The sequence below is a fragment of the Kalmanozyma brasiliensis genome, assembly GCF_000497045.1.
Source record: "Kalmanozyma brasiliensis GHG001 unplaced genomic scaffold PSEUBRA_SCAF4, whole genome shotgun sequence".
Lineage (NCBI taxonomy): Eukaryota > Fungi > Basidiomycota > Ustilaginomycetes > Ustilaginales > Kalmanozyma > Kalmanozyma brasiliensis.
In genome coordinates, this window is record NW_015961981.1 from 955,509 (window position 1) to 979,082 (window position 23,574).

Genomic DNA, 23,574 nt, shown 5'->3' on the forward strand with positions numbered 1-23,574 from the left:
TTGTACAGAAGCACCAAAATGTCTCAAAATCATGTTACAATAAGAATGCTGCTCATGCGAAAGACGCGAGTGATGATGTGAAGGGTCTATCAGATTGGTGATGGAGAGATGCTCTACCGGATACGAATCAGACCTCTCCATCGGGGCAGCTTGATTTTGCTATCGTGAATCCAGTCGGCGTCGTTCTGACCTCTGTCGCTCAGCGCGGACTCGACGAGCTCCCTCGCTGCTTGGTCGAAAGCTTGCCTGTTCTCCACGCCCTCGCCTGCCTTGCTGAGCGCCTGACCCAGCTCCGTTCCACGCGACACTTTGATCAGGCTCGACAGGGCGAAGAGGCATGTCCAGAACAGGCTACTGTCCAGCGGTTCCGCCAAGACGAGTCGCAGCACTGCTGCCAGCACCCCATGGAGCGCCCCCACCAGCTGTGGCGGCGGTGGTGTAAAGTGATGGGTGACCACCTTGCACAGTGCGACAATGGACTCGAGCCCCAGCTGCGCGGTCTCGTTGTCGTCCATTCGGATGCACAACGATAGCGCTTCTACTGCTTTGTTGAGCAAGGCCGGGTTGGTGCTGGAGAGAAGGATGAGGCGACCGCTGAACAGCGCGAAGACGGATGAGGTGAGTCGCCCCACGCCTTTCCTCAACCTCGGCACGTTGAGCGGTTCAGCGCTCAGCAGCGAGAGTACGTGTTCGAACCCCACCAAGCACACGTCGGACGATTTGGAAGGTTGCAGCGTCGGCTCCTGATCCGATCCGCCATCGTCGACGCCTGCCCGTGCAGACCCGGAGAGCTCCACCAGCAGCTCCACGAGCAAACATAGCCCTTCGTACGGCACGTCGTCGTCCAACGGCGAGCCCGATTCCGACACAAGCAGCAGATGCGTCTTCTTCTTCCCTAACCCCTGCAAGGCCTCCATCAGCGACCAAACAGCCGTGTTGAGACCCATGACGACGAACGGTTCCGCGCCAAAGTCGAGCTCCAACGACAGTGCGAGCGTGTGCAGCACACGCAGAACCGACACGCCCATCTCCGGTCGCGTATCGTACACCGAGACCAGCTGCGAAAAGGCAGGGAAAAACTTGGCGATGAAGTTGTACACGATCTCGGCCGAGTTGGGCTGAATGGATGTAGCTAGCCCTTCGAGCATGTCGAGCGACGTCTGCACCGCCGAGATCACATCGGAGCGCTGCGAGATCGAGGAAAAGTCGGCGCGCGAGAGTAGGGTCCCGAACCGCGTTTCGATCGAGGCGGTAATCTGTTTGAAGTAGAACTCGGCGGATCGTTCGGTGGGAGCGTCGGAGTGGGTGGCGCCAGAGTAGATGCAGCTGACGACCGAGGCAATGAGCGCGCCGTGCGTGTTGGCGGGCAGATGGTCGAGACCAGACACGATGCCGGACACGAGCTGCTCCATTTGGGGCAGCTGGAGGAGATGGATCATGATGCCGCTCGAGCGGGTGAATGCCGAGAGGACCTGGGCGAGCTGCTGGAGCACGTCCGAGTCGGACATCCACAGCTGGAGGTTCTCAGAGAGGCGCTGCAGGAGGAACGTGAGGACCTGTCGACCGGCTTGGTCGCCAAAGGCGCGCTGGATGGCGGCGTTGGTGGCGAAACCGGATCGCTCGTCAATGAGAAGGTACGAGGACGTCCAGCGGCCCGTAAACCACAGGAGCGTCTCGGTGACCTGCGGACTGGTGGCTTCTACCGAGGCAGGGCCAAAGGCGGACAGGTGCTGAAGAAGCTGCATACCGAGTTGCATGATGAGTGCCACTGCCGGATCCTCTGGTTCGCCGCTGGACGCAATCTCGCTGGGTATTTCGGGCGTCTCGCCCTGTGCATCGTCAGCGAGCACATGTCCAGCTATCAAGATGAGCCAGTGAATCTGCTCCCATGTCTGACCCATCTCGACATCGGTGAAGCTGGCCTGGCGCTGCGATTTGGCGGTAAGCTTGTCACACAGAGGCTGAGCGAGCTGTGCCAGCGCACGGAGGTTGTCGGCGGCCGAGGTGCGTGCGAGGTTGGCGATGGTGATGAGTTGATCCGAGTAGGTGTCCCTGTCCTTGGCGGCTACCTCTTCGACCTCGGACATGTCGTCTTCGCCGCTGACGATGGATGCTGCTTCGAGTCGGCCCGTGACGTAGGGTGCAAACACCTGGTCGCGAATGCTGCCGTGGATCGTTTGGGCAAAGACCCGGATATGGGTATCTTGGGTATGAGCGGTATCCTGCTGTCGGAGGGAAGAGACGAGAGCTTGCCAGCAAGCCAGGAGGACGTCGACGGTGTCCTCGGTGAGGACGGCGAGATCGTCTTCTTCATCCGTGTCCTTGGGTCGATGAAAAGCAAGACCGAAGATGTGCTTGCCGAGCGAAGAAAGGGACGAGATGAATGCAAAGCTTCCCTGAGCGCTGTGGTCACCGGACTGAAGGGATGATGCCAGGATTTGCAATGGCACGACCGAAACGATGATCTGGAATGCCTGAGCGAGGAAGAGCATCGAATTTCCGCGAGCCGAAAGAATGCTGGAGGAGGAAGCGCATTCTTCGTCCACTAAGGACTGAAGCGTTGCGCAAAGATGCTTTGTTCGCGATACCAGCACAGGTACATGCTGCGGCTTCTGTGCCTGCGGAGTGAAGCTGCAGGTTGACAAGATGCACTGTCGAAGACGATGCACCGAGAACGAGATGTCTCGGCTAGCCGAAGCTGTGGCTTGCAGCCGCAAGCCGAATCGATATGCTGTGCTGAGGAGCGAGACGACATCATCTGACAGCAGGACCGGTATGAATGCATCAGGCACATGCTGCGGAGAGAGCGTCTTCTTGCCGCTCGAGGATGTTGAAGCCGCGCTTGGCTCGTCGTCTTCATCGACACCTGTGGCCAGGACGGAGTCCTCGTTTTGTGATCGCGACTGCTGTTGCCACGCGTTGGAGCTGAACGGGTCGAAACGGGTGAACGTCCATCCCAAGAGCTTTTCGGTGGCCGAGACGGCCTGGAAGAAAAGGGTGTGGCGCCACGAGTCGGCACTCGAAGAAGCGTTGTCGTCCGAGATGGTGTTGTAGAGCAGTTGGAAGACGGCTGTCATGAGACCAGCAAGGACGTGATTCTGGATGAGCGCTTTGCACTGGCGATGCTGAAGAAGATTGAGACCGACTGCGGATCCAGGGACAACAGGCTTGGATGTGGACTGAGCAGACTGAGATCGACCTCGATCTGAAGAGCAGGAATCGAAGACGTCGTTGGCGCTAGTCAAAATGAACTCATCGACCACGGCACGCACGAGACCGAGACCCGTCACGATGCGGGCTAGCGCGGTGGCCGACTCAGCCGCATCGACAGGCCATGGCGATGGAAGCGATAGCAGACTGGAAAGCTGAGTATTGAGGAGGCCGACGTGGGCTTGAATGACAGTGTCGAGACCCGAGTTGGCGCCGGAGGGCTGCCCGACATGCTGAGCCAGCTCGAGGCCGAGGAGACGCTTTTCGACTGCTATCGCTGTCTGATAGGCACGCGAGCGAAGGTACTGAGGCCAAGAAGCGGCTGCGTCGGCTGATCGGCTGGACTGCTCGCTCCGTGAGACGCAGAAGTGCAGAAGGAAGTCCCGCAAAAGGGAGAGGGAAGCGACACCCTGGCTCGGCTGCTGAGCTGCTAATGAAGGCAGAACGAACAGCACAGCGTTGAATGACTGGAAGAGCACGAGTGGATCGTGGGAATGTTCCAGAGCAAAAGCGGCATAGTCGAGAGCGCCTTCGGACTGTCGGAGGGCGAGAAAGGTGGCCTCGCCTTTGGCTCTGAGCTGCGGATCAGGATTGGTGAATTCGGCAGAAGCTTGATGTATCGAAGCGAGCGCCTCTTGCAAGTGCGGACTAGCCGTGACGAGCGACATGATGACAGTCTGATCCGATGACCCGCATCGGCTGGTCCGACTATTGGACGGATGTGACTGTCGAAACCTCGGTTGATGGGGCTGTGGACAGGTGCGGCTTGACGACGGTCTTGTCCGAACAATCCCTTCTACTCCTTTCCGTGTTGTCACAGCCACTTCTTCGAGTACTCTGGCGTCGGATGTGATGGTAGCAGATGTGATGAACGAGAAGTGAAGTCGGCTTGTCCAACTGCATCCAAGGCTTTGCGGCGTTCAAGCCGGCCCATGACAACTTCTTCTGAGAGCACCCAACTGAGCCCGATATCCGCAATTCTGGCGAGAGAAAAATCTCCGCTTCTCGTCGCCGCCCGCGACGAAATGAAGGCGCCAACATTAAGTCTCCCTCTTCACCACTTTCCACCATCACCATTACAACCCTTCAACCGTGATTCCCACTTCCTCTCTTTCTACTTCATCGGAACCACGTGCAATCGCATCCATCTTTCCACCTCACTCGTTCCCGCTCTCGACATTCGATCTCAGTGACTTCTGCAGCCAAGACTGAGCGACCATTTGGCCTCTGAGTCCGACGGCACTTCTCCTTTCAAGATTCCGAGCTCATCCGCACGTGCGACCGTCGCTCTCACGCCCTCATCGACCTCTCTTGAAACGCTGTCAGTTCTTTTGAGAAGACCTCGTTTCCGCACTCTTGCTTCGTCGAGCGAGTCTTTGAGCCTTTGAGCCGCATTTGCCTCTCTGAAGCTTCGACTCGATTGCCCACTTCGCAAGTTTCGCTTCCCGCACTGAACCTCGGACCAGAACAACGACTCGATCTTTTCCAGCGAATCTCTTGATTTGAATCATGAGCCGCCATCATCCCTACGGTGGCTACGATGAGAGGCCAGGCCGCGGTGGTCGCGGCGGAGGCAACCCTCCCATGCGCGGCCGCCCTCCTCACTCCGGCGGCATGAGTCCTCCTCCCTCTTCCGGCTATCCATCCGCTCAATCCGCCTACAATCCTGGCGGACCCGGCATGAACGACCCTTCCGCTCCTTATCCATCTCAAAATGCCTACAGCGGAACCAATGAATTCTCTGGTGGGCCAGATCGCCACTACCCGATGCCGATGGGTGGCGGTGGTCCTCCTAGAGGGGGCATGAGCGCCCGAGGCGGTCCTCCAGGCTCTCGTCCGCCTCCTCCTCCTCCAGGTCAAAACATGAGTGGCGCTCCAGCCTACGGATACACTCCTGGCTCGTTTGAGAACGCACCTTACAACGCACCACCACCCAAGTCCTACGACCAGTCCTCGGCACCTCCTGCTCCATACGGACAACCACCTCACCAAGCTCCTGGATACTCGCAAGACTACAACGCTGGTGGTCCTCCTTCCGGTCCACCATCAGGCGGCTTCGGGGATCAAGGCTACGGTGGGAGGGGTTTCGGTGCGGGCGGCCCACCACAAGGGTCTTTCGGCCGACCGCGTCCTCCCTTTGACGATGGCTTCAGAGGCGGTCGCGGTGGCCGAGGAGGACGTGGCGGTGGACGCGGTGGAAGAGGAGGCTTCGGCGGTGGCGGAAGAGGCTTCGATGACGACGAAAAGCCCTGCCGTACCCTCTTCGTCCGAAGCATCCAGTTCGAGACCGACGCTAAGTTCGTCAAGCAGCAGTTCGAACAGTTTGGTCAGATCAAGACCTTCTTCGATATGGTCAACAAGCGTGGTATCGCTTTCATCACTTACTACGATCTCCGATCCGCGCGGGACGCCATGCTGGCTATGAAGGGTGCTCTCTTTGGTGGCCGTCCCGTCAACATTCACTACTCTCTTCCCCGCGAGGAGGACAAAGCTCAACGTTGCGATCGTGACAAGAACCAGGGCACCTTGTTCAGTGTGCTTAAGGGTGCTCAGCAAGACATCGACGACGAAGGCGTCCGCAAAGTGTTCTCCGAGTTTGGCGACGTCAAGAAGATCCGCGACTACCCCGGACAGAAGAACAGCCGCTTTGTCGAGTACTTTGACAGCCGTGCTTGCCAGCTTGCGCACGACCGACTCAATGGCCAGTCGTACCTCGATGGCCAGTGGGATCTCAAGTTCGCTTGGGACGTTGTCACGGACGAGGACATGGAGTGGGCCAAGATTCCAGCGCAAGGCGCTGGTGGTCCTGGTTTCCAAGCTGGTCCGCCTGGCGGTCAAGATGGTGGTTGGGGCCGACCTCGCCCTCCTCCTGGTGCTTCCGACCGCGCGCCGTTGCCCGCCGACTATCCCGGCTTCGACAACTCGGGTCCTCCTGGTGGCCCCCCTCCCAGCCTCGGATACGGTCGTGCACCCATTCCCTCGACTGGTCCTCCCGTTGACAATGGATGGGGCAGGCGTGCAGGCTCCGGCTCTGCTGCAGCCTCAAACGCAGCCTCCGCCCTTGCTCCCGGCGGCGACGCGGGCGATGCAAACCGTCTTGAACAAGCTCAGAAGGTTCAGCAGCTGCTCGCCTCTCTCGGCGCCGCTTCCAAGCCACCTCCCGCCGCAGCCGCAGCTTCGACTCCTCCCGCTCCCTCCGTCGCCAGCCCTCCGGCACGTTCCCCGCCTGCGGCCAACGCTAGCGCAGCAGCACTCCCTCCCAACATCGCAGCCCTGCTCCAGTCGGCCGCTGGTGCGCCCAAACCCATGCAGCCTCCCAAGCCCCAGTCGCCCCCAGGCGCCGGCTCGGGCCAGGGCGAGGGTCAACAGTCCGTCCACCAGCTCTTGAACATGCTCCAGAATCGACCCCCTCCCCGTCCTTGAGTGCTTCTCATGTTGTAGTCTTTCCCTTTTGTAAGACCAGAGAATCAAAGCAGCTTTGCGGACCACCTTTGATGCGCGAAGGTGGGGTTGTCGACAAGCCCACTTTGTCTCCTCTTCCACTTGTGACGGCGACGAACAGGCCTAGATTGGCGAGATGAATTGTAGAGCGTATCATGGCGATCGGTGGGCTCACTGCAGCAAAGGGGCTGACACCCATCTCATCACGCAGATGAAGTCGATGTCTGCTCAACGGACGGTCTGGCTCGACTGTTGGCACACAAAAAGGCAAGGGCAGGAGCGTCTTTTGCGCCCTTCCCTCCTGTCTTCCCTCGCCACTCTCCTTCTCACTCGTCTTGAGAAGTCGTCTCTCGCCAAAAGATCACGATGAAGATCATCTTCGCCTCAAACAGTTCCCAGCTTCCCACGGTGCTGGTGGTCATCCTGCCGCTTCTCCTCTGCGCGTCAGCGCTCACGCCAATCCTTGTGCACCATCCCCACCATCCTCCTCGAATGGTGCATCACCGCCTGACATCGCGTTCAGTGGCCTCCTGGCTCACGCGCATCTCCTCCAAGGCGTCAGACTGGGTCTTCGGCAGTGTCCCCTTGCCCGCCTCGTCTGAGGCTAATGTCCCCAAGCCGGCGGTGGGAGGCGTGACGGTGATGGAGAAGATGCCCTACCCCTACGCCACGGGTATGGTGCCCAGGCTAGCTAGCGAGACGCTGAGCGGAGGAGGGTTGGTCGGTGGGTGGATGTGTGTGCATGTTGATGTGCCCGTCGAGGACGAAGATGACGGTCAGGAAGGCGCTGCTGGCGTGAGTGGTGCCAATGACGGTGCTGGTGGTGGTCAGCAGGATGGTAGTGGAGGTGCTGGCGGCGCTGGTGCTGGTGCTGGCGCTGGTGCCAATCCTGGCGATGGCAGCGTCGGCGGCGGAAGTCAAGGCTTTGCTGGTGCCGGTCAAGCCAGCGCTGGAGGCGCTGGAGTCACCGGAGGTGGCTTCAACGGCAACCCCAACGTTGGCACGGGCTCCGGATTCGCCGGTCAGCAGCAGCCCGTCTATAACGGAGGTCAGGGAGGGAGCGTCGGAGGCGCTTATCCTGGGTCTGGCTACCCCGGTGGCGCTGGTACCCGCTCAGGCTTTGGTGATCAGCAGGATACTGGTGCTGGCGGGTTCGCCGGAGGCAGTGACGCTGGTCTGAGCGATAGTGCAGGCGCTGGAGGCATTGGCCCCTTTGCCAACGGTGGTGGTGTCTCTGGCGGCTCTGCAGACATCAACGGTGGCATGGGTGCCGGTGCAGGTGACCAACGCAACACCAACCCCACCCCCGGCGGTTACATCCGTTATCGTGGTCAGCTGCTGACCATCGACCAATACCAGCGAGCGCTCGCCTCCTCATCCTCCCCTCTGTCGCGTCGAGACATGTTGCCCGTGTCGTCTTCCTCCATCTTCATCGACACTCTCCTGCACAAGCGCGACGGCGCAACCTCGACGCCCAAGGTCCTGATGTGCATCAACGGCGACCCCGCCCTCCCGCCAATCAAGTTCAACACCATGACCGGCCTTCGCATCCGCGACGCCTCGACCCAGCAGGGTGGTGTGGTGTCCATCACCAATTTGCCCAACTACAGCATGCCCTGGATGCCCTTCTTGCCCACAGCCGAGATGTGGGCCGAACAACAGGCATTGATGCTGGAGCAGGAGAGCATCATCGAGAACAACATGACCAGCACTCCTCCGCCCTCGCGTTAGTGATCGGCTCAAAAAGGCTCCGTTTGTATGCTCCAGATCGACACTTGCTCGATGACATTTGTTCTTCTCCATTGTTCACCTTGTGTAGGCCCGGAGACCGTCTGCATGTGTTGCGATGCAATGCGTCTCCACGTGTCACCACCCACCGCGAAATGAAGCGGCCCGAGCACGCTTCACCCCCTTTGCTCGTCCAAAACCACCATCTCAAAAAATCTGTTTCCCACCATTACTCCTCCGTCTGCTTATAAACCTGCCTCGAAACTTCGTCAGAGTGTTCTCCTGACTCTTGCGCGTCTGTAGGATGCAAAAAAACGGCATAAAAATTTTTCGTGCTTCGACCCGGAATCGAACCGGGGGCTCACCCGCTTTCTTCCTGAAAGCGCTGCTTGTGAAGGGCGTGATTTGACCGCTAATCGATCGAAGCTGCTGCTCATGCACTGACCGCCTTCATATGCGTATATATAGCGTCAATCTTGTCTCATACCTGAGATCTCAAAGTCTTACCTTTGCCAACGCTCGAGCCCCGCCATTATCCAGCTTCGTGGTGGATCCTAACTGTCTGGAGGAACCCGAGGCTGGCTCATGCAGTCGTCTGCTCATATTTTGCAGGTCATTCTCGTTCAGAGGAGCACAAATGCAGGCCCGAACAGCGTCGACGTGAAAAAACAAGTGTATATTGTCAAAGCTACAAAGGTACGCGCTGCGCATCAGTTGATGACATACGTCTCGGCGCTGAGCACCGACTGTTGGGAGAACTTTGTCGGGCTGCTGGTGTCCGTCAGCACCACATCTGCGACCGTGACATTGCACAGGGTCTTTTCGCAGACGAAGTCGACCACGACGGGGAAGAACACGTCCACGTTGTCTGCGCCTTCCGTGATGCTGAACTCGAGACTGCCCGATTTGTTGCTGCCACTGATACTCTCGAGGGACCATTCGAGATTGTTAGTCTCGTCGTTGACCGCCCAGCTTCCTTCGGGGCATTCGACGGATGGCACGGACCCTTCCGGAAGAGGGATGGCGATGATGACGCTCCGCAATTCACCGAGAGTCTCGTTCTCGAGCTCGTACTCGATGGAAACATCGCAACCGCCTTCGCCGTTGGGTGAAGGCCAGCAGTTGATGCTCAGCGGCAAAGCCGTTTCGTCCTTGGTCACCATACGCCAGCGGAGGACGCCGAGCGACTGGTTGACTGGGAACGGCTTGCGTGCGTCGCGTGGCGCAATCACCCGATCCGATGTCCACGCCGCTTTGTCCACTTGAGGGTTCGTCTTGAACTGCAAGTCGCCAGCGGAGAGGACGAGGTTGTCGGCATCCGGTGGAGAGAGCTGGACGCGCACCTTGGCGAGAGACGGGTCGGTGATCTTGAGAAGAAGGTCGCCTTTGATCTCGAGCGACTCGAGACCGCCATCGCGGTTGCCTGAGATGGAAATGCGCTCCTTGATGACGATGTGAACGGGCTCTTGGTGGACGGGCTCGAGGAGGTCGAGCGGGTCGACGGCGGCTGGTGTCGCTGCTGGTGCACGCGCTGACGGGGCCGAAGCTGCAGCAGCCAGCGAAGCGGAGGCGGCGTTGGCAGCAGCGGTGAGCTCTTCATCCGCCGCGGCGGCCGCAGCAGCCAGATCGCCGCCCATGGCGCCGAGCAGGTCGGCACCCTTGGACTTCTTGCCCAGCTGCATGCCTTTGCCCTTGAACGGCTTGGCAGCGGGTGTGGAACTGGACGAGAAGCCGGTCTGTACAGGCGCCTGCGTAGGTGGTGGCTCGAAGCGATTCGAGCTAAATCCGCCCGACTGGCCGAACCCGCCAGAGTTCCCGCCCATCTGCCCACGACGAGCGGCGTCCCTGCGCTGCATCTCGAGCTGCTTTGCGCGACGCTTGAGCTCCTCCTTGGCTTCCATCTCCTTGTTCCTCTCGATGATCTCCTGGATCTTCTCTTCATGCGACTCCATCTCGAGGATTGACCTGACCTGCGTGAGATTCACATTCTCCCTGTAGCCGAGAGAGACGATCTCGTCGAACGCACCTAGGAGCTCGAAGGAGTATCGAAGAACCGAGCTCTCGTCGAGCGATCTGCAAATGTCGGACGTGACGCGGGCGAAGAGGTGGAGCGTTTCGATGTCTTGGAGGATGTTGGAGTTTTTATTGGTGATGAGGATCATGTAGAGGTCCTCGAGCGGCTGGTATACGAAGCGGACGGCATCGGTCTCGACCGAAGTGTGCTGCGAGCCGGCGGAGATGAGTTTTGGAAAGGATGCGAGCAGGCCTTCGATGCGCGATCTTGGCATGTCACGGAATTGACGGCTGATGACGGGCTTACCGCCTCGTGTAGAGACGGAAGCGGCGAGAATGACCATGGTGAACGAGCCTCACAGGACGTGACGAATGCCAAAATGATGATGCGACGAAGTGAGAACGGTCGTTGCCGAGGCGGTTCGCAGCTTCGGTCGTGGTGCGGCGCAAGTCTCGGTGCGAACGTCCAGCGCAAACGGTTGATCGCGAAGGCGAAGGGATGCGGCCGAAGAGAAGTGGAAGAGGTGATGGTGACAGATATGTTGAGAAGAAGTGTCAACTGTCGATGTGAGCAACAGCCAGCGTGTCCGTGGGTGTGTCGGTCTCGCTCTCTGGCAACGACAGCTGGGAAACGCGGGAGAGGGTCGGCCAAGAGCTTCTTGAATCAACGAAAAGGCTGGTTCGAGCGCAAGCCAAAAGGCAAAGGAAGGCTTCCACGTCTTGTTCCAAATTGGAGCGCGTCTGCCTCTTAACATGCCAAAAGCAGCTCGAAAAATCGACACCGCGCTCTGCTAGCCCGAAATTTGAAGTCAGTCATTTGGTCAGTCAGTCGATCGATCGTGTCTTCTTCCCGTGCGAAAGTCACGGTCGGATTTGAAATCTGAGCGACGGAACGGTCAGGGAAGAGGCAGGTCTTGAGTGAAATGTGGAATTTTGCGCGAGTTGGCCCTTTTGCAAGGCAGCAGAAGGCGATGTGGTTCAACCCGGGGCTTGCACAGAGATCTCTGGTGACGGCAGAGACAGGATCGTCGCTTGATCCTATCCACGCTCCACGTTTGGACTCGCTCGCTTCTTCTCGAAATCGTTGCGTAAACTTGAAGTTGGTACTCATCCATCCTCCATCACCCTCGATCCTCATCCATTCACCAACATGTCGTTCCTCACCGGAGCCATCCGAACCGCCGCCGTCAGCACCTCGGCTCGTGCCGCTCTCCTCGGCCGCGCCGCCCCTGTTGTCGCCCGCCAGCAGGGTAAGTAGTCACCTCTTCATCGCTTCTTCCGATCTAGCGTGGGAATGCATCCCATCGACGCACGCAGATTCCGATACGATTCCGATCTAGCTCGCAAAGTCACAAGCCAGGGCATGAGCGTCAGCAGCAGCAGCAGCAGCCACGGTATCAGTAGCGAATTAGTAGCACTATCAGCAAAGGCAGCGGTACCACCAGCAGCATCGGCATCCACCGAATCCACAACACCAGCTTTCGCCAACAACACCGCACACGCCCATACGTCATCGACACCGATCAGTTTGTCGGCACATCCGCACGCGCGAGTACTGGACGCACCATCAATGGGTCCGATCACTGAGGCAGCAGGTTCAGTGTTCGCAAGGCTGTCTCGGCCTGGGAGCCTCTTCCGTTCGCAGCCGAGCCTGACAATAGCTACCAAAGTCATCAGCCGGCATCGACTTAGCGAAAGGAGGGACCGCTCCAATTGGCGTTGGTGTCGGCAAAACGTTCTGTCGATCATCGGCAAGACGAATGGCCAGCCGTATGGATTGGAGCATCGATCTCGATGACCGTATCGTTGCGACGCAACCGACAGATCCGGCTCGTTACAAATTGACCGCCCCAGTTCCAACAACTCGGCCATGCTTGACTGCCAACCATCTGCTGCCAGTGCTGCGCTGCCGACAACCTCCGCTGCTCTGCTCTGCGCTTCACAACTGCTGCAGCTGCGCTTTGATTGCTGACCCAACCTGATCGGAAGAAGCGCTGCGGCTCGTTCTCTCACATTCCAACAAGCTGACCCCTTTTGTTCCTCCTATTCTCTCTTACAGTCCGAGGCTACGCCGCGCACCACGAGGAGGAGTCGTTTGACGCCTTCAACTCGCGCTACGTCGGGTTCTTCGATGCGGTCGAAGACCTGTTCGAGCTCCAACGTGGTCTGAACAACTGCTTCGCTTACGATCTCGTGCCCTCGCCCGAGGTGATCGAGTCGGCCCTCCGCGCCAGCCGCCGCGTCAACGACTACTCGACCGCCGTCCGCATCTTCGAAGGCATCAAGCAAAAGGTCGAGAACGAGAACCAGTACAAGCAGTACGTCGACGCCCTCAAGAGCGTCCGCGAGGAACTGGGCATCCAGCTCAAGGAGGAGATGTACTCGGCATGATCACGCCCTAGATTGTTTCGCCTCCTCTCGTCAATCTAAAACACGCTTTGAATCGCTGCGCTGCGTGGGGCAGAGCCCGAGGTTGGATGTGAAGGAGGAGAGATTATAGATGCACACAAACACGCGCAGTCTGAGAAGAGGTGTGAGCGATAAGCTGCTGCGCCGCGGATGGGCGAGCGTGAAACCCCGACCTTGATGGTCTGGGTCTCTCTGAGGATGTGACTGTGATTGCGCGGTGCGATACAATTGCGGCGAAGATGTCTGTGCGGCATGGCCTGAGTTGGAGATGAAGGCGACTAGCGCTTCCAGCTGGAGTCTCTGTCCTCATCGTACTCCTCCTCTCCCGCTCCACTCGTTGCTTCACCTTCGGGTGCTGCTGATCCACCCTCAACATCTGCAGTGACGCCCGTTGTTGTCGCAGTAGGCGGCGGCTGGATCCACGAAAGCTTGACCGAACCGACGCCCTCGATCTCCGCACCCGCCCTCAGCGCTTGTTCCGCGTTCGCCCTGGCCTTGTACACCACGGTCCCCTCTGTGCCGTCGAACGACTCGAGCTCGCCAAAGGTGGCAAAGTGCTGCTTGACCTTCTCCTCGTCCGTTCCCGCGGGCAGATCCTGGATCTTCAACTTCGTAGTGCGGTTGTCGATGCGGAAGCTGCGGTTGGGGCCACCCATGGCTCCACCGCGTGCCGCGTACGGCTGGTATCCGCCACGACCGCGTGGAACGTACCCTCCCCTACCTCGACCGCGCGCGTTGAACCCGTAGCCAGCGGCCCCGCCAGCACCATCGATGCCCAACGAGGCAGCTTCGGCTTTGAGAGACTCGAGCTTCTTCTTGAGCTCTTCGGTCGTCGAGGCGGGCTCGGAGCCTTTGGCGTGCAGGTCCAGCTCTCGGTCCAACTGCTCCTTCTCCCGCTTCTCCTTCTCCGCTTTCCAGCTCCCCGCGTCCGCAGGAGGGGCAGCTTCCTTGGGAGCAGCCTGCAATGCTTCCACTGCCGCCTTGACCGCTTCCGTCGCAGTCTTGATCTCGTCTCCGAGCGCCTTGAGCTGCGTCATGGTGAGCTTCTTCTCTTCGGCAGAAAGGTCCTTGTTGCCAAACTTGGCGAGAAGCGTCTTCTGCTCGGCGAGCTGGGCGTCCAGTGCGGCCTGCTTGGCGCGTTGATCCTCGAATAGCTTTTTGCGCTCTTCTGACATGGCACCTGGTGCGCCGGCGCTGCCGGTGGGAGCACTGCCTCCCGCAACGGGTGGACGTGCGTGGTATACGTTGGAGGTCTTGCCCGGTACAAAGTTGTTTCGTGGCGGGGCTGCGGCAGCGGGCGGCGGGCGCGGCGTTGTCGCAGGAGCCGCCGCTCCAGCAGCTTCATCCAGACGCTGGAAGTACACCTTGACGAAGCGGTTGCCAAAGATGACGTCGGGACTCTCGTGCGCAGTCTTGGCTTCCGATGGCTGTGAATAGCTGACCAGCGCCTTGGACCCGGGCTTGTCGATGCTGATGTTGGTGATGGTGCCAAATTTCTTGAAGTACTCGTTGACTTTGATGAGATCGAGGCTGTCAGCAGGGACGTTTTCGATGACAAGCGTGGTGTTGGATCGACGGGAGGATTGGAAGGTGCCGGGAGGTCCGCCTCCACGGCCACGACCTCGTCCGCCCATTGCACCGCCTCGACCTCCGGGACCCATGCCGCCGTTGAAAGATCCTGCCCCGGAGTGAGTACCGAAGGGGGCAGCGTCGGGCTGTTGCGGTGGCAGCTGCCCGCTCATTCGGGTGGCCAAGTTCTGTCCATCGCCGTTCTGCTGCTGAGACGGTGGTCCGCCTGGACCACCGTTCGCAGGACCCATCCCCGGTGGTGGGCCCATGCTAGGGTGCCACCCTTGGGGAGGCATGCCAAATGGTGCGCCTTGGAACATCATCGGGTGGCCTTGCATGGTGTTCGGACCGCCAGGTCCCATCATGCCACCCATCTGGAAAGGCGGTTGCTGCGGCTGCGAGTGATCAAACTTGCAGCTTGCCCCACGCGGGCAGAAGCCCTTGTTGTGGTAGTCTCTGCAGAGTTGCTTAGGTCGATTGTCCCTGCGTGCGCCGTCGTTCTGCGAGCCGTTCGCATCGGAACCTTCTGCTGCGCTCCTCTCCCTGGCATCGCGCTCTCGTGCTCGACCAGCGTCCGAGCCGGGCGTTGCATTGTCTGCCAATCGTCGGGTCTGCCTTGGCGGAGAGCGCGCGCTATCGTCGGCACCACCATCGTCGTCCACTCTTCGCTTCCTTGATGTGGATGTGTCGCCTGCAAGGTCGGATGTGGATGCATGTGCCTGCGCATCGGCGGCTGTGTCGGCGGATTGCGATTCCGATTGGGGAAGGTATGCTTTGTCGGCTATCGCCTGGAATGTCTTTGCGACGAAAGGCTCGGTCTCGGCTGCCAAGAAGTCTTCGAGCTGCTCAGTGAGAAGCGTTTGGAGCTCTGCTTCGGGGCTCTCGTGCTTGAGAAGCGCGAGGACGTAGTCGGCGAGCACCTCTGGATCTGCATCGCATATTGGGCCGAGCTCAGCGGTGAGCCACGCCTTGAGGTCGTCGGTGTGAGCCTCGTCGAACAGCATGGCTGGCGAGATGGTCGGGCCGGGGCGGACAGCTGCGGCGGTTGCGTGCTGAGCTAGAGTCGTGCTAGGGCCGGCGTCTCAAATGGTGCGGACGGTCGTCTGCAAGTTGCCAAGTGCACAGTGCCACGTGGTTTCGTGCTGATCAGCGGTCTGACCTGATCGTAGCCTTCGGAGATATCGGAGCGTGTGTCAAGCTGTGCGGCGATGAGCTGTTGCGAGACCGCGAGATGGTAGTGATGGGATGAGGTGATGCAGGCGATTAACACGTCGGCTTGTGCTCATCGAGAGCGCGTTTCCGAGTTGATTCTTTTTGGTTTTGGTGGGCACAGACTGACGTCCGCCCGCGCTCTCTTCTTCGCAAGGCTTCTCGGCCTCGACGTGGGGATCCAACTGCATTCAAATTTCGAAGTGATCACTGAGCCAGCATGCAGCCACTTATCTGGCTTGCTCGCCTCCACCTAGCTGAGGATGTCCCACAGGCCCGCACCATCTGCCTGCAAACTTACTTGCTCGACGAGAGGTGCAGTCTTGCTCAGCAGCAAATATGCTTCCAAAGCACAAGCTCATGCGAGCAGGGGCGAAGGGCAACGAGGTCTAGCAGCGGGAATGGCTGAGTGCTTTGCGATGAGGGGGGCTCTGAGCCTGCGGCGCATCGCCGATACGACATCGGATCGATAAGATCGCTTTGCGCTCGCTTTCGAGAATGTGGTGCATATACGAACTAACAGTAAAAGAAAAACGCCTTGCACCCTTTCGACAGAGCAGGGAAGGGTCACGTGTATAACTGTAAATTTCCATTTCGGCTGTTCGCAAACTGCCATTCGTAGACTCGACTGCGAGCTGCAGCCTAGATTTGTGAAAGGCGAAATGGATTAGGCAGCACGGCGCAGTGTTGCGGTCGAGGCTTGACAAGAAGGTCCAGCTGAGAGTCAGCCAAGCCGTGTTCCGCCAAGGCAGCTCAGTGCTGAGAGCTGCTCACCAAGCACCGCAGGCTTGAGAGTGAGTTCAATTCCACACCGCAGCTGGAGTGATTGCATTTCGAGATCGTTCGTCGCCATCCTTCCCGCCTCTCCCCACGACCAACCTCCCTTCAACCCCGTCGACAAATATTGTAAGTTTCAGCAACACATAGGTCGCATCAGCAGCAGGCATCACCAGTGCGAAGCATCGCAGGATCAGCAGCCTCAGAACCACACATCCGACCAGCACGCATTTCGACCGTCCCAGTCCCAGCCAGCTATAACATCAACTACCATCCTCAGATCATTCATTCGCAACACCCACACAACACCAGCATGTACGTCAGTAGACTGGTCCCTTGGTAGACTTTCCGACACTGGCTGGACATGAAGCATTGGTGTCTGGGTCGCAGGAAAGACACTGTGTTCCACAGTCTCGGATTGGCGGGGAAGGTACATGGCAACTTGCAGATGCTGCCTCGTAGATACCATTGTGGCTACCCAGGCTACACTACGGCAGAGCAGTCACAGGATATACTTCGATTGCGCGGCACATCTTTACCGACGGAAGGGCCGTTGGCACAAGCATGGCAGCGTCGAATAGCATCAGCCAGTTCGATCAACGTTTCGATACGGCCCGCATTCAGGACTCCATCAACATCCCTGCCTCTGCTGATGCGATCATCGACCAGCTTTCATCCCAGCAGCTGCGAGCAGCCTTACTGACCTCACGCCACCATCGTCTTTACAATTGACCACCACAGTCTTCAAGATGACTCGCCTCACTGAGTACATGGTGATCGGTCGCCACCTTCCCACCGAGAAGGAGCCCTCTCCCAAGCTCTACCGCATGAGGATCTTCGCCGTCAACAAGTCGGTCGCCGAGTCTCGTTTCTGGTACTTCGTTCGTCAGCTCCGAAAGATGAAGAAGGCCACCGGTGAGATTGTTGCCATCCACGCTGTAAGTATTCAGCGTTGCAAAAGGACATGTCGACGGGAAGAAGACCACGATCAGACCACCGCATTGGACAGCATCAGGCATCATGGCAGAAGGACGCAGATGGGCGCAAGCATTGCTGGGATTCCATCCGACAAAGATAGGTCGTACGCAACGATAACGCGTGGTCAGGATTGACGAAGGCCAGGATCGACAAAGGCCAGCTCGGACGTCATACACGGGCTCATACTGTCCCTGTGACCGTCTCGAAGTCGGCAGATGGCTTCTGTAGTCTGGCATAATGCAGCCCTGGGAGCAGGATTTGTGGTGGCGCCGTCGGATGCAATGCTTCTCTCGACATGTCCGCGCTTTCATGACCACGTCTACGACCAGCAGACTGACCCTCCCTCCACTGATTCACCACCCACAGATCCACGAGAAGAAGCCCCTCAAGGTCAAGAACTTCGCTGTCTGGCTGCGATACAACTCGCGATCGGGCACCCACAACATGTACAAGGAGTTCCGCGCTCTGTCGCGCTCCGAGGCTGCCGAGTCGCTGTACCAGGACATGGCTGCTCGTCACCGTGCCCGTTTCGCCTCGATCCACATCCTCAAGATTGCCGAGATTGAGAAGAACGAGGACGTGAAGCGCCCCTACATCAAGCAGCTCATGGCCCCTGGTCTCAAGTTCCCCCTCCCCCACCGTCGCCCCCGCCACGTTGGCACCTTCGCCGGCCAGCGCCCCAACACTTTCTACTAAATGCATCGCTCTTCGCCACTTGTACCATCACATATGTCGGTCGGATCGGCTCCCTGTTGCTGAACCGTCTCTCGGTCTGCACTCGGGGTTGATTTTTACACACTCGCACATCCACACATACATATCAGCACGGGACATTCGTCACGACGATCGCCCTGTGTACACATCTCTCCACGACGCTGTCGGGAGGGATACAAAATTCACTGCTGTTGGCAATGTCAATTTGCTTCTCGATCTGTTCTCCCGAAAGTGTGGCTGTGGACTCTTCGCGATGGTGTGTCATTGGTACGTTGATAAGAATACAGTGAGATGTTTCGAGGTTTACAGTCGGCGTAAGCCGCGCTTAGGTGCTGCTGAGACGGATTTGGCTGCTTTGATGGTGTGCGGTGTCGCTGCCGATGCGGATGCTGAGCATGACACAGGCAGTGTCGGCACAACCGACGGTCTTGCTGGTTCGGACGCTGCGACTCGACCCTGCTCTGCCTTGTCCTCCTCGAAGCAAGCAGGCCTCTTTTCGGCGTGCACACTCGTCCACAACCTCGCTGTCTCCTCGTACGTCGCCCAGTCCTCCTGCATCAACCTGCTCGCCTCGGCATCCAGCGCACTGTCCGGGTTCGGCTCCACCAACAGACAACGAATCGTCACGAGAATCCGCTCTATCCCGTACTCGCGCTTCCAGTCCTTCTTGAGACTCGATACGCAGATCTCCCCGCTCCGTGAGACGTTGGGGTGGAAGATGGGGGTGGCAAACCGACAGATGGGGGGTGCATTGGGGAAGTCGACGCCATCGAAATTGAATGTGACCCGAAAGAAGCCCCCGGCATAAGGCGTGGATGGGGGACCCAGGATCCAGCCGGAGAAGGAGAGGATGTCGGCTTCCGAGAGAGCGACACGGATGTCTGCGGGCGGGTTGCGTTGCAAAGAGGTAAGTTCGCGCAGGAGCGCCTTGACCGTCGTCGGAGAGACCATCGTTTGTTCTGAGGGTGCAAAGGGTCCAGCGAGAGCCTATGAGGGATGGTGCTCTGGCGAGATTCGGAGTATATATGCTACTGGTCAATGGAGATGATGCGGCGCGGTGTCAAATTGCTGATTGACGTCGTGCGGGGAGATAGAGTTGATGCCGAAGGATGACGACGAGGACGTTGGTGATGATGCTGCCTAGAAGTGTTGGACTTTTGGTGTTGAACTTCTATTAAGGTTTGGCGACAAGCAAGGGTTCAGCATGCCCCGATTCAGGGTCGTGCCGATTGGGGCTCTCAGGTCTCTCCACCCTGCTGCCATGACCGTCAACCCCAGTCCAGCTCAAAGAGGTTGCCAGTCATGACGAAGCAGGCCAGCTTCAATGATGTCCAGGCGATGCGCTCAGGTGTTCAAGGTGTGTTGGCACTTATAGAAACGCTGGCGCAAAGGTCGCATTGTATGGTGGGCTTTTTGCGACCTCAATTCGCCCCTTCATTTTCGTGGCAGCATTTCATAGAAACAGTTCTATTCGTAAGCAGGGCCCTCTGTTTCATAGTCTGAACGCTTGATGAAGGTGCGGTGTGCACAAGCTGACACTGGTTGAGAGTCTGGGCGGACGAAGTCCTTCGGAGAAGCCGACGGCGGACCAATGCGCTGCGTGCTGACGATCCGTCCCGACGTGGAAGGGTGTGAATGCATCAACAAGAGCGCGTCATCGTCGTGTGAGCTGTGTGTGCGTCGTCTCCCGGGACAACTCTTCCGCGAATCGCTCTTTGAAAAGAGGGAAAAGGAGCTCAGCAGCACAACAGCTCTAACCGCCTCGGATCGCTTCCGATCGGAAATTCCGCTCCATTCTCTAGCATCTCCGCTGGCCCCTTTTGCACCGGTGCGGAACGCCCAAGTGCAGCGCGAGATTCAAGCAGAGCAGCGGATCAGCCGTGGCTTCAGAGCGGATGTTCCGCGGTTCACACGGCACCCTCCGTCAGCAGCAACATCAGCAGCAGCTTCACCCACATAGAACCTGTCCACGCCTCTTACGACGCATCAGAGCAGAGCACAAGTGTCTACACTCGGACAATAGCGCATCCGACATGCAGGCGTCACGCACGTCGCATGGTCTTGTTTGCTCTGTCACACGCATCGTCGTCGCTGTTTCCCATCGTGAATCGCGGTCATCCGTCCGCTCCTGCTCTGACAAATGCATTTCGGTCCATCCGCGGACCTGGCTGTCGCACGATTGTCATTCGGACATGTTACTCGACAATGTGCTTTTGGGCTGATCTGCATCAGCGGATCAACACCACGGATCATCACCATGAAAGACATCAACGACCATGCTGCAATCTGCCATCATGCTTTTGCTGTCGGCTGTGCTAGATCAGACAGATGGCTGTGACGATGTGGTGCACTCCACCTCGATTCCCCCCCTTTTTGCTTTTAACAAAAATAAATATTAGCTCCGTCCAAGCACACGGGTACAGTCACAATGGAGCGGGATCCAAAGCTCTCTTTTTTGACCTTTCAACATGCATCAGCGGCAAGCACGCAGAACCACTTTCGGACTGAGCTTGCCGAGCGCCATTCAATCATCAAAGCTCATCCTCTCTCTTTCCATCCTTCAAGCCAAGCCTCCTGCAAGCCTCGTCTTGGCTGTACCTTGCTACTCGTACTCTGACCTCTGCCTCCTGCTTCTCTCCCACCATCACTCCTCTCCGCCGCAGACCCCATCGACGCCGAACACCCTGACCAGCGGATTGTCCATCGAGACTCTGGCCAACCCTGGATCATCCTCAGCTGCATTCGCATTCAAAGGCGCGGCGATCTGAACCCGATTCTCTGGATCACAACCACAATCATTCTGGCAAGCGTTCATCCCGGCGTCTGGTCCGGGCGTCAGCCGCTCGTTGTCCAACATTGAACCCACTCGTTCGACTTCATTTTCCAACCAAGGATCCACGGACGCCATCAGGAACCGCAAAGAAGGACGGCATCGATCTTTCGACGCCGCCGCCGCCGTCAAATCGGCTTCCCGCAACCTCATCTTAGCCGTGCGCCACTCTCGTATGCCACACTCTTGATCTTGCGGATCCCCTGTCGTGCTGCTTGGTTCTGGCGCTGGGCGGGCCTCATTTTCAGGATCAGCATCACATCCGGCTCCACATCCAACCACTCAACGCAACGCAACAGCTTCTCGCCGTCGGTAGGAGGTGCAGGAGCAACTTTCGAAAATGACAAGCCTCTTTGCCAGCTGGATCGGCCCCAGCAAGCTCAGCGGAGATGCAGAACAAGGGCCCACCGATCCTGGCCGACCACGAGTAACCAGCTCCGGCAATGGCCCCATGTCGCCGATCGATCGTGCCACTTCCATGACGCCCAAGGCGCACTTTCAGTACGGCTCGGAAGCAGATTGGTCGTCACGCGACCACCACCGCGAAGCCTCCGAGGCAACACTCAACGGACGCTCCATCGCAAGCAGCGAAGCAGACCATCTCTCGATGCGGTCGCATCCCTACGACGGCTCCGTCGTGAAACCGAGCGCCAGCAGACCAACATCCATGAGCGGCCCTCCCAACGAGCTCAGCCACGAACGACTCTCGGCTTTGGGCTCGACTCTTGGCGGCGTCAACAGCGAAGCAGCCTGGAGCGCCGCAGCCCCTTCCGAAGCTGCACGCAGCTCCATGGCCCGTCGTCGCAAGAAGATCGCACCACCTGAGCTGCTTGTGATCGTCAAGCCTCCTCCCAGCAAACAGAGCAACCCTCTCAACCTGCAGATCCAGCTGGTCATGCCGCAACAGCTCCAGAACCGTCGCGAAAGCTCTCAACGAAGGGCTTCTATGGAATCATCAGCCGCGGGCAGCGAGCTCCCCACTACGCCGTCGACCGAGCTGCGCAGGAGGGATTCGATCGGGTCGACTCGTTCCGCAGGATCGGAAATTTCGACCTCGGGCTCGGTCGCATCCGCAAGCTCAGGCCGCCGTGTCACACCGCTCTACAACCTCAACTTCCACCATATCCTGTCCACCACAGTCAGCGATGCGGGCACAGATCAGAAGGTAGCAAAGTACGTCAAGAAGGGCATTGACCTCGATGGCTTTGGCATCCTCGAACCCGCCGAGCTCATCCATGGCGTAAACGATCTAGCGACATTACAAAAGAAGGCAGCGACCGGAAGGGAATCGTTGACGGTGCAAGCCGGGAACGCCACCAACATCTCACCGAGGAGCGAGACGGACTCGTCCGGTGGTGCCGTCGACAATGGTTCTGCATTTTCAGCTCCTGCGCGCGAGGTGGCCGGTTCAGCGGCGGCAGCCTCCTCGAACGCTGAACCGCCGACTTCGTTCGAGGCCATGACGCCGGAGGCTCGCGGTGTGGAGGGCAATCTGGGTGGCAAGCTGCTCGGCAAGTTCAAACGCTTTTCGCTCGGTGTCCGTCCTAATAGCGCTGCAGGTGGTGCAGGCGGAAGCGTCTTTGGTCGCGACAGCAATGTTCCAGATCGCACCGCCACCGGTGGATCGGCACCAGCACCAAGCCTGTTCGGCAAGCTGTCGCAGCACGATGCCGTCAAAGGCCACAACACCGGCGACATCCCACAGATGCACCCTGGCGCAGGAGTTCACGATGGCAAACGCACGGAGGGGTACTTTTGGACGGTGCGCAAGTGGAATCGGCGTCCGCACGAAACTCATGCTCTTGGCAGGCAGCCAACCTCAGTGCCCGCCAAGCTGGATCTGGAAGGCTCCAACCCGGTGCTGACGAGCGTATGGAAGCGCTTCAACATGGTCAATCGCATGGGCGGGAACGAGATCCACCCACCACCCTCTTCGATTCCTGTGCGGTTCGAATGGTCGCGCAACTCTCGCAAGTCCTCGACTCGACGCCAGACCGCCGAAGCACAAGCACGGCTCCGCTCCAGCCTATCCCTCAACGCATCCGTGACGAGTGTCGACCGGCACACGGGCGAAGCGAGTCGGAGCAACGTCTCGCTCCCGCGTCAACCGAATCTGGCGACGACACAATCTCTCGGCGTTGACCAGACCAGTTCTCCGCGTCTGAGCACGGGCGATGCAGCTCGCACCTCGCGTCCCGCCTCGCTTGTCTCTGGCACAGGCCACCGTTCGCCGCGTCGCTCGCTCGAGTCGACCACCGCCGGCTCGACCATCCACCACGGCGACGAGGATTCCGGCGACGAGTCTGATCCAGAAGACAGCGAGACGCCGTGGAACTGCCACCTCGTGCTGGGACCTACTACGCGGATTCCGTTGGGAACGCTGTCTCCCGCACCGCACCATCCGAAGCTCGTCGGTCAGCTGGCGGTGCCTTTCCCGCTACCAGATCTCAGCGGCACCGGGTTGGGCCCCGACGGAGCGGGGTTGACGAGGGAGGAGCTGAAGGATGTCATCATTGTGACGTGTCTGCATCTGATTGTGCGCGAGAGCTTCGGCGGACTGGCCAGGAGGAAGAGCGCAGCGAGCGCTGAGATCGGCACAAGCGGGACCGCGGCCAGTATGGCGAATGTCAATGGGTGGAGGCTGGCGAGTATCCCCAAGAAGGGGTAGGCAACACTCGCCGCGTTCGAAGTTTGAC

At 58.9% G+C, this 23,574-nt stretch overlaps 9 protein-coding genes and 1 non-coding gene across 10 annotated transcripts; 5 read left to right on the forward strand and 5 right to left on the reverse strand.

Annotated features, from left to right (window-relative positions):
* Nucleotides 1-113: 113 nt before the first annotated feature.
* PSEUBRA_005035 (Armadillo-type fold) lies at nt 114-3,878 on the reverse strand (the record flags this gene model as incomplete). The annotated part of the gene is made up of 1 exon (XM_059465443.1): nt 114-3,878. The coding sequence occupies one exon, from the start codon at nt 3,876-3,878 to the stop codon at nt 114-116; it is 3,765 nt and encodes a 1,254-aa protein (XP_059320481.1).
* Nucleotides 3,879-4,719: 841 nt separating this feature from the next.
* Nucleotides 4,720-6,633, forward strand: PSEUBRA_005036 (RNA recognition motif domain protein; the record flags this gene model as incomplete). Its single annotated transcript, XM_016438503.2, has 1 exon — nt 4,720-6,633. The coding sequence occupies one exon, from the start codon at nt 4,720-4,722 to the stop codon at nt 6,631-6,633; it is 1,914 nt and encodes a 637-aa protein (XP_016290970.2).
* Nucleotides 6,634-7,143: 510 nt separating this feature from the next.
* On the forward strand, nt 7,144-8,382 carry PSEUBRA_005037 (uncharacterized protein; the record flags this gene model as incomplete). Its single annotated transcript, XM_016438507.1, has 1 exon — nt 7,144-8,382. The coding sequence occupies one exon, from the start codon at nt 7,144-7,146 to the stop codon at nt 8,380-8,382; it is 1,239 nt and encodes a 412-aa protein (XP_016290971.1).
* Nucleotides 8,383-8,712: 330 nt separating this feature from the next.
* PSEUBRA_006518 lies at nt 8,713-8,806 on the reverse strand. The gene is made up of 2 exons: nt 8,770-8,806; nt 8,713-8,747 (listed from the first exon to the last, which is right to left on the reverse strand). It is a non-coding gene; the product is annotated as a tRNA-Val (tRNA).
* Nucleotides 8,807-9,089: 283 nt separating this feature from the next.
* Nucleotides 9,090-10,736, reverse strand: PSEUBRA_005038 (Clathrin adaptor, mu subunit, C-terminal; the record flags this gene model as incomplete). The annotated part of the gene is made up of 1 exon (XM_016438519.1): nt 9,090-10,736. The coding sequence occupies one exon, from the start codon at nt 10,734-10,736 to the stop codon at nt 9,090-9,092; it is 1,647 nt and encodes a 548-aa protein (XP_016290972.1).
* An 806-nt stretch (nt 10,737-11,542) lies between these two features.
* On the forward strand, nt 11,543-12,783 carry PSEUBRA_005039 (Cytochrome c oxidase, subunit Va/VI; the record flags this gene model as incomplete). Its single annotated transcript, XM_016438498.1, has 2 exons — nt 11,543-11,642; nt 12,452-12,783. 2 exons carry the CDS (start codon nt 11,543-11,545, stop codon nt 12,781-12,783), a joined length of 432 nt encoding a protein of 143 aa, XP_016290973.1.
* A 296-nt stretch (nt 12,784-13,079) lies between these two features.
* Nucleotides 13,080-15,374, reverse strand: PSEUBRA_005040 (Zinc finger, CCCH-type; the record flags this gene model as incomplete). The annotated part of the gene is made up of 1 exon (XM_016438508.1): nt 13,080-15,374. The coding sequence occupies one exon, from the start codon at nt 15,372-15,374 to the stop codon at nt 13,080-13,082; it is 2,295 nt and encodes a 764-aa protein (XP_016290974.1).
* A 1,731-nt stretch (nt 15,375-17,105) lies between these two features.
* On the forward strand, nt 17,106-18,030 carry PSEUBRA_005041 (Ribosomal protein L18a/LX; the record flags this gene model as incomplete). The annotated part of the gene is made up of 2 exons (XM_016438500.1): nt 17,106-17,294; nt 17,701-18,030. 2 exons carry the CDS (start codon nt 17,106-17,108, stop codon nt 18,028-18,030), a joined length of 519 nt encoding a protein of 172 aa, XP_016290975.1.
* A 321-nt stretch (nt 18,031-18,351) lies between these two features.
* On the reverse strand, nt 18,352-18,999 carry PSEUBRA_005042 (Ubiquitin-conjugating enzyme, E2; the record flags this gene model as incomplete). Its single annotated transcript, XM_059465444.1, has 1 exon — nt 18,352-18,999. One exon carries the CDS (start codon nt 18,997-18,999, stop codon nt 18,352-18,354), a length of 648 nt encoding a protein of 215 aa, XP_059320482.1.
* Nucleotides 19,000-21,218: 2,219 nt separating this feature from the next.
* On the forward strand, nt 21,219-23,546 carry PSEUBRA_005043 (uncharacterized protein; the record flags this gene model as incomplete). The annotated part of the gene is made up of 1 exon (XM_016438483.1): nt 21,219-23,546. The coding sequence occupies one exon, from the start codon at nt 21,219-21,221 to the stop codon at nt 23,544-23,546; it is 2,328 nt and encodes a 775-aa protein (XP_016290977.1).
* Nucleotides 23,547-23,574: the final 28 nt, after the last annotated feature.